Raw genomic sequence first — 13,040 nt, 5'->3', positions numbered from 1 at the left:
CATGGACTGAGTGTTCCCGGGGGTGGGGTTTATGTACATTTTAGGGTTGGTGATGTCACTAACCCAGGAGGAATGTCGTGTAGTCCCTACCAGCCCTTTGTTGTAGTCCTTTTCTTTAAAAGCAAATATCTTCCCTTGCTTTGAACTTTGAGCGTGTTGTTTATGCTCAAACAGCAACATTTCACACTAACTAAAGTTAGAAAAGTGAAATCATACTCAACCACCCCTTTAAAAAGCTAAATGGACCCATATGATTTTTAAATAATTGTCATTTCAACACGTTAACTTTTTTGTTTATTTGATTGACTCGTTTATTTTAGTTGACAGTATCTTGTCTTTATCTGTGTACCTTTCCAGCTGAGGGAGTTCAACATCTGCGGCAGATGCCAGGTGGCACGCTACTGCGGCTCACAGTGTCAACAGAGGGATTGGCCGGCCCATAAGAAGCAGTGCCGTGAGCGTAAACGGGTTCTGGCGCTGGAGTCTGAGCCCGAGCGATGATCCCCCTCAATCCCTGTTTGAAAAGCAAGGGAAACGGGGTGTGGGGCGAGACTGGAGTTGAAATGCAAAAACTCACTGGTAGGCTTGGGGACAGTTTTGGTGAGTTGGATGGGCCTATTGGGGGAAAAACATACTTCCCAGAACTTTCACATCTCCACAACTTGCCTATGGGGATTATGGGAAATGGAGTTTTTTTGTTGTTGAGAGGGAGGTCTTAAAAGCTCCACCTGCTGCTATGGATTCGTTAGATGAAGAAAAACACCATGCCGTCATAACTCTTTCTCTATGGACTGCATTTGAGTATTGACAGTCATGCGCTCGCTTGTTCCATCCACCCTTCTGTCATGAAGTATTAGCCGCCGAGGGACAAAACTGCTGTACAACTGATGATGGGATGGAATACGGACCTCCTCACTGTACTACCCTTCCTCCTCCTCTTCTCCCGGTTGGACTTCTTGTGCACATAACCAAGCACAGTCACTCACCTGCCATAACTTCTACAAGTATACAGTTGATAGCTGTGCAAAATCACACCACCAGTATTGTGTGTGTAATGCCATTTTTGACTGAAGGACATGGTTGAAGTGGTTGAATGTGTTTTTTGTTTGTTTTGTTTTTTGCTTTATGGGAATTTTTGGGGGGTGGTGTCGGGGAATAGGCCTTCTTTGGGAGGCAGTGTCACTTTTCCTGTCTACCTGTTTTTGAAATGCATTACAATCCTATTTACTCTTCCCACTCATGTCATGTTTAGTTTTACTTACCATAACAAGCACTCAGTTTAGAGGGATGTCCTGGGAAAAACTTGAAAACCCACATGGAAAGTTGACTCTGATTCATGTTGTCTAACATTTTCATTTGGGTCCCAGTCATTCAATGATTAGTCTTGTTTGTCTTAAAATCTTTGTCAAAATGAGTTTAACTTATGAATTTTTACTTTTTAGAAATTTCTCATCTTGATACAAAAATATGTGCACACAAGTTCCAAGCGTGTCTTCCTCTTACGTCAAGGGCAACTCAACCAAACTGACGCGCACACACAAATAAGCATGTATAATAGATGCATACATGTGACGTTTGTCTGTGTTCGTATTCCGAATAATTTATCTGGTTGGGGTTGAACACTGTGCACTGAATATCCTCACTTTGATTCTTGTTCTTTTCTGAGAAATGGGAGTCTGGGGAAGGTTGGTGTCTGGTCTTTTTATTTTTTCTAAGCTATTACCATACAAACATTAAAATGCATAAATATGTGAATGGACAAAGTTTGTGATAACTGACCATCTCTTGTCACTGTAAAATATAAGAATAAAATTAATGAAATAAAAAATCTCAAATGTGTAAAGGTTAATTTGGTTGCAAAGTGTCTGTTTTGCCCATATCATGTTCTCTTATGAGGAACACGTCCTTCAATTTATTTCTGTTGAACCAAGAATTTGGGCTATATTGTTAGGATGTTTGCATTCTGCACAATTTGAATAATTTTGATATGAGTCAAAATCAAGCTTTAAAAGCACCTACAGGATGGTGAAATTGAGGACATAAAAAATATTTAGACTTCATTGTTGACACTTTACAATAAGGTTCATTAGTTAATGTATTAACTAACAATGAGCAATACATTTGTTACAGTATCTGTTGATCTTTGTTAATGTTAGTTCATAAATCCAGCTGTTGTTTGTTCATGTTAGTTCACTGCATTAACTAATGTTAACAAATACATCCTTTGATTTTAATAATGTATAAGTAAATGTTGAAATCAATATTAACTAAGATTAATAAATGCTGTAGAAGTATTTTTGATTCTTAGTTCATGTTAACTAAGGTTGTTAACTAAGGAATTTATTCTAAAGTGTTACCACTTCATTTATCACTTTTTTTTTTGTCATTTTAAATTTAAAGGTGCAGTATGTAATATTGACAGCTAGTTGTTGAAATGGGTACTGCAGTCCAAATTCAAAATATTGGAGAGGGTTGACCCCACCCCCTCTCCTCAGACTCGGCGCTCATACAGGTTGCTAGATTAAGGACACGCAACAGGAGGACCGATCGGAAGTGACAATGGGAGGTGAGGGGACTTCAGTTGATGAGTTGATTTATCCATGTTTTAATATTCTTCCGTTCAAGGAGATTTTTAGATGGATGCTTTTTAGGTTGGTGTCAACCTGGAGTGTCGAAATACTAATGGGTAAACTGGCAGTGGGTAGAATCACAAAGACCAAAACAAAAACGAACATTCCAACACGGAAAGCACATTTCAAAGTAAAATTACTGACTGTAGCATTGTTTTTCAGAGAAACGAGTACGTAAAATTAGCATGTTTCCTAAATATCTGCAAAATTATGGTATTTTTATATGCTTGAGTTGAGTACAGTGAAAAAATTACACGCAGCACCTTTAATCTTCTGTTCCTGTGTTATTTTTTATAAAATAAATGTTACTTGGTTTGATGATATATTACCTTGTAATGACGTTTCCGAACCCGAATGACTTCTATTTTGAGAAATGGCTTTACCACAGTTGAGTAAAAAAAAAAATCATGTTTTTTTTAGTCAAGTCACCTCCATCTATATAGCGCTTTTTACGAAAAAGATTGTTTTAAAGCAGCTTTACAGTGATAATAGGAAATACATGCTGTAGAAAGTGTTCCCCTTTGACACATGGACTGTCCCAGTCACCCCTGTCATTCAGCGAGAAATGGACTATTCCACACTTTCCACCGGAGTTCGCGAAGTTTACGGAGAAGAGAATAGACAGATGCTAAAGGGAAAAGGAGATCGGCTGGATATTGTATATAGTTTGTAGAGTGAAATATAGGGTATTAGCCCAAATCGGAGGAGGTTTTATCGAACGTTCGTGTGCGTGCATCACACTGTAAGTATTGGACATTCTCAGCAAACGCTAATCCACCTGTATGTGTTTACATTTAATGTTGTTAACTTAATTATATTCTGCTGCTCTGACATTACTGCAATTCAATGTATACTTATGTCATTCGTTGTCAGTATTAGTTATATTTATTCCTAATAATCACTAATGCACGGTTGTATGTCAGGGCGCGCGCATGCGCTCATAGTTGCTTACATCTTGGTTCGACCGCACGCACATGCAGCAGTAGCCATGCTCGCATGCACAGCTCGTGCACAGCTCGTGTACAGCGTTAGCGCACACACATTTCAAGTATTCCATCACAAAGATTGTATTGTGTTATATTTTACCTCTATATTCATCAGCATTTTACCAAATAAGTTTTATTGATATTGTTTAGTGGTTTATATATGTTTATATCTATATTTATATCTGTATTCTGTATTCACAGAACCACACATCTATGCACCTTTAATAAACCCACGATTTGGAATATAACCTGAGTGAGACATTATTGTTCTGACCGGACGAACTGTAGCCTTCAGCCACACCTGAACTGGCAATTAGAGTGAATACTCAGAAGATTTTTCATGGTCCTTCGAGCCGGATCGGTGAATTGCTACAGAGATGTCTCAACCTGAGAGAGAAGTGCCTGTCGTGCGTCCACGAAGACAGATCACACCACCGAGTCATTTAGCGGATTATGAGCTTGGTGAGCCATTGCCACATCAACAGCCACTCCCAGACTTCAGCCATAGCAGAGTCCAGTTACCAAGTGTGGTAGGACAGACCCGATCGACTTCTCCTATCAGTCAAGAGTTAGATTATGATAAGTGGACACTGAGAGATGAATGGCAAAGCGAAAGATCCGATGGACGAGGAGAAGAGGAAGTAGAGCCTACAGCCATGCTGCAGGTGATGAAACGCGAGAACGCTGACTTGCGGCTACAAACCAGCCAGCTTCCAGAGATCATTTCAGCATTACAGGAGATGCGACAACAGAATGCCATGTTACATCAGGAACTTCAAAGTCTAAAGGTAGAAAGGGGAGCCCCCTCCAGGCCAGTGACTTTATCAGTGCTATCTCCGTGTCCCTTCTCTCCAGTGGTGAGCCCTGATACTCCACAACGATTCCGTCCTACTCCAACACCACGGACAAACCCACCAACGCCGCCTACGGCCATGAGAGAACTGTGCCCAGCTACAATGGATGAGCGCCCTGGATTAGCTGAGGATTTCAGAAACCTGGACATTTCCTCCTCAATACGTGATAGAGTACCACCACAAGTATGTTACAGTGACCCACCTCAACCCAGGTACTCTCATTCCTCCCAACACATTCCAGCTCATCAATCAGAGTTCGAGACCCGAGCATACGAGCGTATGCCACCTCCGCATCCAGGACACAGACAAGCGTATTATCAGCCTTCATCAATGCAGGAGAAAATGTACAGAGGCCCTGCTCCAACCATTCCTTTCCTAACAGCTCCTGATCCTAGAGAGTTTTCTAGACTGAGAATAGCATTGGAGAACATTTTGCCTGAGGATGCAACAGAGCGATTCAAGTTTCAGATCCTCACTGACCATCTTAAGTTGGAGGAAGCCCTACTTGTGGCAGACTCATACAGTAACTCAAGCTTTCCTTTTACAAACACCATGAGAGCCCTCAATAAAATGTATGGCCAGCCCCATCAGCTAGCTTTACAACGCATTGCAGATCTGATGGATGGACCAAACATTCGCAGTGGAGATGTGAAAACCTTTCGCATGTTCGGACTCCAAGTGCGTTCCCTGGTCAGTATGTTGGAACAGCTAGGTCAGAAAGGCAATGTCGAGTTGGAGTGTGGATCACATGTGTCCAGACTGATGAGCAAACTGCCACATGATCTCAGATCAAGTTTTAAGAGGTACACACATCCTCTTCATGTCACTATCCCCACATTATTGGACTTTGCGAACTGGCTTGAGTACGAGCTACAAGTTCAGGATGACCACACTGACTATACCAGTCAGTCTAGAGTTTCGACGGTGCCGAGGAGGGAGCTGAGGAGAGACTCTAGGCAGCCCCGCAAACCTACTACCATCCTCCTTGGTACAGAGAAACCGAAGGCCAGCCCAGCATCACCAGTTTATCCACCCAAACCAACTGCTGCTAAGAGAGAAGGGATGAATGTTTACTGTCCATACTGCGACAACAACAGACATTTTCTGAACGGCTGTGAGAACTTTAAGTTGCTCAACAAAGAGCAGAAGGTGAATTTGATTAAATGCCAAAATAGATGCTGGCGCTGTGGGCGTGGTCATCATGCTGCCAATTGCACACTGAAAGCCCTCTGTCCATCTTGTAACAGAAAGCACTTGCTGGCCTTACATGATGTAAATGACCAGAGCAGAGTCACAGAAGAATCGATTCCAGCCAGTGCAGTATTGTATGTGGATCGTCCAACCTGCGACAATAAAATTCTACTGAAGGTGGCTAAAGTTCTGCTCCGAAATGGCAACAAATCCATGGAGGCATATGCAATTCTCGATGATGGGTCAGAGCGGACCATTATCCTACATGAAGCAGTGCAGAAGTTGAATCTGAAGGGACAGCCAGAGGACTTGGTCCTCCGTACAGTCAGGCAAGATACACAAACCCTTCATGGGGCGGCGGTGACCTTCACTGTGTCTTCAGTGGCTAACCCCCGTAAGGCTTTCCGGATACGGAGCGCATTCTCAGCCAACGGCCTGGGTTTATCAGAGCACACGCATCCCGTCAAGGTACTCCAGAAGAAGTACAAGCACCTTGCAGGCCTGCCACTACAGCACCTTTACAAAGTGAAACCAGTAGTTCTCATTGGTTCGGACTGCCCTCACCTCATCACACCCATAGAACCAGTCAGACTGGGTCCACCTGGTGGCCCTGCTGCTGTGAGAACACGCCTAGGATGGACACTACAGGGCCCAGCACAAGAACTAACCAGCAGACTTTCCCCACAGCAATGTCTTTTCACCGGCTTACGGCCCACTAACGACCTCTATGCAAATGTGGAGAAACTGTGGCAAATGGACATTCTTCCATATCGAAACGAGAAGGTACTGACAAGGTCTAGACAAGACCAAGAGTCCATCCAACTTCTCCAAGACAAAACTGTGAGAGTGGATGTTAACAAAATCCAGCGCTATGCGACCCCTCTTCTACGTGCCAAAGATATGCCATGTCGACATGCACCCAAAGAAGCTGTCCTGCCACAATTAAGGGGAATAGAGAATCGGCTGAACAAGAATCCTGATCAAGCGGCAGCCTACCAAGAGGAGATAGTCAGACTACAGCAAGCTGGCTACATCACAAAACTCACTCCTGAGCAGGTGGACTGTTCCAAAGAGAGCTGGTACATTCCACATCATTTGGTGGAGCATAATGGGAAGAAAAGGGTTGTCTTCAACTGTTCGTTTACCTACCAAGGCCACAACCTGAACAAGTACTTGCTCCCTGGTCCACCACTCAGTCCTTCTCTTCTGTCAGTTCTTCTGCGATTCAGAGAACATTCCATCGCCTTTAATATTGACATTCGTGGGATGTTCCACCAGGTACGCCTTTTGCCTGTGGACAAACCACTACTGAGATTCATTTGGAGAAATCTCCAGAGAGACAAGGTACCAGACGTAGATGAATGGCAAGTACTTCCATTCGGAACAACGTGCAGTCCTTGCTGCGCAACATACGCTCTACAGAAGCACGTCCTGGACCACGGTGAGTCTGAAGAGACACAGTTCTCAGTAGAGAAATCCTTTTATGTTGACAACTGCCTTCAGAGCTTCACCTCAAGTGAGACAGCAAAAGGTCTTGTAGACAGACTCCGCAGCCTCTTAAGTTCCGGAGGCTTTGACCTAAGACAGTGGGCGAGCAATGATCCATCAGTCATCAGCCACCTGCCAGCTGATGCTCAATCTCAAAGCAGCATCCAGTGGCTCAGCGAAGGTCATCAAGATGCACAAGAGTCAACTCTTGGGTTACACTGGAATTGCTCATCAGACACTCTCTCCTATAAGCAGCGTCGGGCAGACCACCCACTTCCAACTATGCGGAGCATATACCATATCCTCGCTAGCCAGTATGACCCCATAGGCTATATTGTGCCTTCCACAACACGTGCCAAGGTGATCGTACAGAAGTTATGGGATAAAAAAAGAGAGTGGGACGATCCCCGTCTGCCTGAGAACCTGTTGAACTTGTGGAGAGCATGGGAGAGTGAACTGGATGGTTTACAGCACGTTGTTTTGCCGAGGGCTTACTGCAGTAAAGAACTGGATCAACCCACCAGCATGAGGCAGATCCACATTTTCTGCGACGCTTCAGAGCGAGCCTACGGTTCTGTGGCCTACTTACGAACTGAAAACCCTGAAGGTAGAGTGGAAGTAGCCTTTATAACTGGTAGATCTCGGGTAGCCCCGAAAAAGCAGCAATCCATTCCACGGTTGGAGTTATGTGCAGCACTCACAGGTGCACAACTCGCAAAAGTTCTGAAGACAGAGCTAACTTTGCCCATCCACAGTGTTACTCTGTGGTCTGACTCCACAACTGTCCTTACCTGGCTGCTGTCACACTCATGTCGTTTTAAAGTTTTCGTAGGCACCAGAGTGGCAGAAATCCAGGAACTCACGGAGTCTGATAACTGGAGATACGTGCCATCAAAGGAGAACCCTGCAGATGACATCACAAAGGGAAAACTGCTCTGTGACATAGGCCAGGAAAGCAGATGGAATAAGGGGCCAAAGTTCCTCACACAGACAACTGACCACTGGCCAGAGATGCCATCATTTACGACCATTGATCAGGACAGTGAACTGAGAAAGCCAATCTTCATTGGTCTATCAATCTCCACTCCACCTACTCTTGATCCACAGAAATACCATACACTTCCAGAGCTACTGAAGGCTTACACCCTGCAGGTCAACGGGGCGGCCACTGATATCTCAACAGCAGATGACTACAAAGAGGCAGAACTTGCAGTGCTTCGTCAGAGCCAAACTGACTCATTCCCAGATGAACTGTCCTTCCTCAGAGCAGGTAAATCCTTGCCTAGAAATAGCCGCTTACTGTGCTTAGCCCCGGAATTTGATGAGGACACCAAACTCATACGAGTTGGCGGTCGTCTCCGTCAGATCAGCCAGCTAGAGGAAGATACGATACATCCTATTGTCCTCGACTCGTCTCATCCGACTACCAAACTGTTCATCAAAGACCATGATGATCGGCTACATCACCCAAGACCAGATAGGGTGTTTGCTGAACTTCGGAGGAAATACTGGGTGATACGGGGACGGGCTGCAGTCAGAAACCACCAACGACAATGTGTAGAGTGTCAGAAATGGCGGGGACAACCACATCCACCAAGAATGGCGGACCTCCCACCTGCCAGATTGAGGATCCATCAACCTGTCTTCTACTCAACAGGTACGGATTGCTTTGGACCTTACACTATAAAGGTGGGACGCAGGAATGAAAAAAGATGGGGAATCATCTTCAAATGCATGACTTCCCGTGCAGTCCACATTGACATACTCACCAGCATCGACACAGATTCCTTCTTGATGGCTTTACGACGATTCATCTCCAGACGTGGTAAACCCTTTGAGCTTCTGTCCGACCAAGGCACCAACTTTAAAGGAGGAGAAAGGGAACTGAGAGAGTCATTCAGCGCCCTTCATCCTGAGCTTCAAGCCCAACTCGCCAGCCAACAGATCCGATTCCTCTTTAATCCACCCAGTTCACCCCATTTCGGTGGATGTTGGGAGAGAGAAATTCGTTCTTTAAAGGCTGCACTTCACGTCACCATTGGCAACCAGACAGTTACAGAAGAAGTGCTGAGAACTGTCTTCATAGAAGTAGAAGGAATTCTCAACTCCAAACCCATTGGCTACACCTCTTCGGACATTGCGGATCCAGATCCAGTAACTCCTAACATCTTGTTGATGGGGCGGCGAGATGCCTCATTACCGCAAGTGGTATACCAAGACTCTGAACTCCTGAGCCGTAAGAGGTGGAGACATAGCCAGCTCTTGGCTGACCACTTTTGGAGGCACTTTATCCGGCACTATCTACCCAACCTCCAGATCCGACAGAAATGGAAGACTGAAAAAGATGACCTGCAAGTCGGTGACACGGTCATGATCTTGGACCAACAACTGCCCCGCACTCTTTGGCCTGTAGGGAGAATTGTTCAGGTCTTTCCTGGGTTGGACAAGAGAGTCAGATCTGCGGAAATACAGGTTAACGGCAAAACTTACACCCGACCTGTAACAAAGATTATTTGTCTGCCCTCTCTTCCCGACTAGCTGTAAACCCTAATGTAGCGAAGACACTTAAAGTTGGCAAATTCACAATGTGAATTTGGGGGCGGCTGTAGAAAGTGTTCCCCTTTGACACATGGACTGTCCCAGTCACCCCTGTCATTCAGCGAGAAATGGACTATTCCACACTTTCCACCGGAGTTCGCGAAGTTTACGGAGAAGAGAATAGACAGATGCTAAAGGGAAAAGGAGATCGGCTGGATATTGTATATAGTTTGTAGAGTGAAATATAGGGTATTAGCCCAAATCGGAGGAGGTTTTATCGAACGTTCGTGTGCGTGCATCACACTGTAAGTATTGGACATTCTCAGCGAACGCTAATCCACCTGTATGTGTTTACATTTAATGTTGTTAACTTAATTATATTCTGCTGCTCTGACATTACTGCAATTCAATGTATACTTATGTCATTCGTTGTCAGTATTAGTTATATTTATTCCTAATAATCACTAATGCACGGTTGTATGTCAGGGCGCGCGCATGCGCTCATAGTTGCTTACATCTTGGTTCGACCGCACGCACATGCAGCAGTAGCCATGCTCGCATGCACAGCTCGTGCACAGCTCGTGTACAGCGTTAGCGCACACACATTTCAAGTATTCCATCACAAAGATTGTATTGTGTTATATTTTACCTCTATATTCATCAGCATTTTACCAAATAAGTTTTATTGATATTGTTTAGTGGTTTATATATGTTTATATCTATATTTATATCTGTATTCTGTATTCACAGAACCACACATCTATGCACCTTTAATAAACCCACGATTTGGAATATAACCTGAGTGAGACATTATTGTTCTGACCGGACGAACTGTAGCCTTCAGCCACACCTGAACTGGCAATTAGAGTGAATACTCAGAAGATTTTTCACATGCCATGAAGATCGTTTAGGCTGTACAGCAGCTCTAGAAGAAAGTCATTGTCTAGCTTAAGTTTTTAATTGATTCATTTTCCATTGAATGGACCTGCCATCCCCAAACAGTTCAAATTGTCTGGAACGTTTTCGGGAGGGCAGAGGTCAACCTCTTCGCCTCCGAAGACAATTCTCATTTCCCAATATTTTTCTCGAAGAGCAGGTATGGCCCACGAATGGCCCAGCCTTCCCCTAAATGCTTTTCCTCCAGTCACGCTCCTCCCTCAGGTCATAAAAAGGATCCGGGAGGGCAGACATTCAGTCCTACTAGTGGTCCCTCTCTGGCGGACCCAACCTTGGTTCCCCGAGTTGATTCAGCTGCTCACAGCAGCCCCATGGCCAATACCCCTGAGGAAAGACCTTCTTTCCCAGGCGAACAGGACAATGTGGCACCCCCGTTCCAAACAATGGGCCTCCATGTGTGGCCCCTCGACGGGAGCTAGTGGGCCTCCCAGCGAGTGTCTTAAGCAAAATCAGCGAGGTTAGAGCTCTGCTACAAGACACCTCTATGCTCTTAAATAGTCTGTGTTCTCTGGCTGGTCTCGTGTGAAGTATCACTGATACTTTCGTTTCTCCAAGAGCTGCTGAATGCAGACCATACTCCATCCACACTCAAGGTCTACGTGGCAACCATCGCAGCCTTCCATGCACCGGTGGCTGGCCAGTCAATAGGGAAAAGTGACATGATTGTCCGCTTCCTAAAGGGAGCAAGAAGGCTTTACCCTCCACGCCCCCATACGGTGCCCTCCTGGGACCTATCAACGGCGACTATGAAGTCATCCTTAAACCAAGACACGGCTATGTGCCCAAAGTGCTTTCACTTTGAAAGCACAAGTAATCACGCTCTCTGCTCTTCCGACATTGGAAGACGAGCAGCAATTACACCTACTCTGCCCGGTCCAGGCTCTGAGGATATATGTTGAGCGCTCCGCCCATTGTAGACAATCGGAGCAGCTCTTTGTGAGCTTCGGTGGTCGCACCAAAGGGCTTCTGGTCACAAAGCAGATATTATCACAATGGCTGGTGGATGCTATCGCTTTAGCATACGCCTCTATGGGCCTGCAATGCCCCATAGGCATTAGAGCTCACTCCACTTGGGGCATGGCCTCTTCCTGGGCATGGTCCAGTGGAGTATAAATCTATTGGTGATATATGTACGGCAGCCAGCCTCGCCGTCAACCTTCGCCAGGTTTTATAACTTGGAAGTCCCTGCACTGCGAGCACATATTCTTTCTGTGTGATTGACCCGGGCACATCATAATTAGTTATTTTTTGCCATCATCATGTCAAAGGCAAGTGTCCAAACTTGGGTATTAGAACATGTCGTTGCGCTTATCATAGCATGGCGTGATTGGATTGGTTCCCCATAGTGTATAGCTACGCAATACGACTGACTGTTTGAAAGGGAACGACTCGGTTACTAACGTAAACTCGGTTCCCTGAGATAAGGGATCTCGTATACGGCCATGCTATGGCGCACACGACTTGGCGTTCATCGCTTCAGTCGATAAACCTGAATCCATGGCAAAATCAAGCGTCTTTAATAGGCAGATTTCCCACCTATTCTGGTGGGCTCTGCGCTCAGCATGGCGGGCTTCGCACCGATTGGTTCGCGCAGTTATGGCGCTCTGCCATAGGTTTGTGCAGTTACCACTGTCCAGCCAATAGCTTGCAAGTTAGTCTCAGCACTATGCTGGCTGTGCAGTAGCACTGTGTTATTATATAAAAGGCTTCAGTATTCGGAGAAAAGGAGTTTCCACATAGTGTATAGCTACGCAATACTCGTTCCCTTATCTCAGGGAACAGAGGTTACGTTAGTAACCAAGTCTTTTTCAACTGAAAACAGAAACATGTTAAGCTGGCTATATTTAAACCTCTTATTAAAAAAACACAACTTGATCCTAGAGATGTAGTCAATTACAGGCTGATCTCAAATCTACCCTTTCTGTCAAATATACTAGAAAAGGCAGTATCCTCACAACTATGTTCCCTTTCTTTTTTTTTCTTTTTTTTTTGAAAGAAATGGTTGTATTATCAGAGTTATCATCTGATCATGGTTGTATCTCGCTATTAGTGTTACTCGATCTTAGTGCTGCATTTGATACCATAAACCACAACATTCTTTTGAATAGACTCGAAAATTATGTTGGCATTAGTGGAATTGCATTAGCATGGTTTAAATCATACTTATCTGACCATTATTAGTCTGTAGCAGTACATGAAGAGATGTCATACTGTATCTATCACAAGTTCAGTATAGAGTACCTCAAGGCTCAGTACTAGGACTGTTGCTTTTCACCCTGTACATGCTACCCTTGGGAGAAATCATTAGGAAGCATGACATTAGTTTTTACTGTTATACTTATGAAATTTAGCAACTTCCTACTACTTAATTCAGAAAAAACAGAGATTCTAATTAT

The 13,040-nt window shown here is 44.6% G+C and overlaps 1 protein-coding gene across 2 annotated transcripts in view; it reads left to right on the top strand.

Moving 5' to 3' along the window:
• The window catches only part of zmynd19 (zinc finger, MYND-type containing 19), a 30,977-nt gene extending 29,128 nt beyond the window's left edge, over positions 1–1,849 (top strand). For both annotated transcript variants that reach the window (XM_079605813.1, XM_079605814.1), the window contains one exon: positions 358–1,849. In XM_079605813.1, the coding sequence (XP_079461939.1) occupies positions 358–501 (144 nt within the window). In that variant the 3' untranslated portion in view covers positions 502–1,849. The remainder of the gene's footprint in view (positions 1–357) is intronic.
• Positions 1,850–13,040: the final 11,191 nt, after the last annotated feature.

This window comes from Phoxinus phoxinus, assembly GCF_949152265.1.
Source record: "Phoxinus phoxinus genome assembly, chromosome: 3".
NCBI classification, from domain to species: Eukaryota; Metazoa; Chordata; class Actinopteri; order Cypriniformes; family Leuciscidae; genus Phoxinus; species Phoxinus phoxinus.
This window is presented reverse-complemented; position numbering and strand designations above follow the sequence as displayed.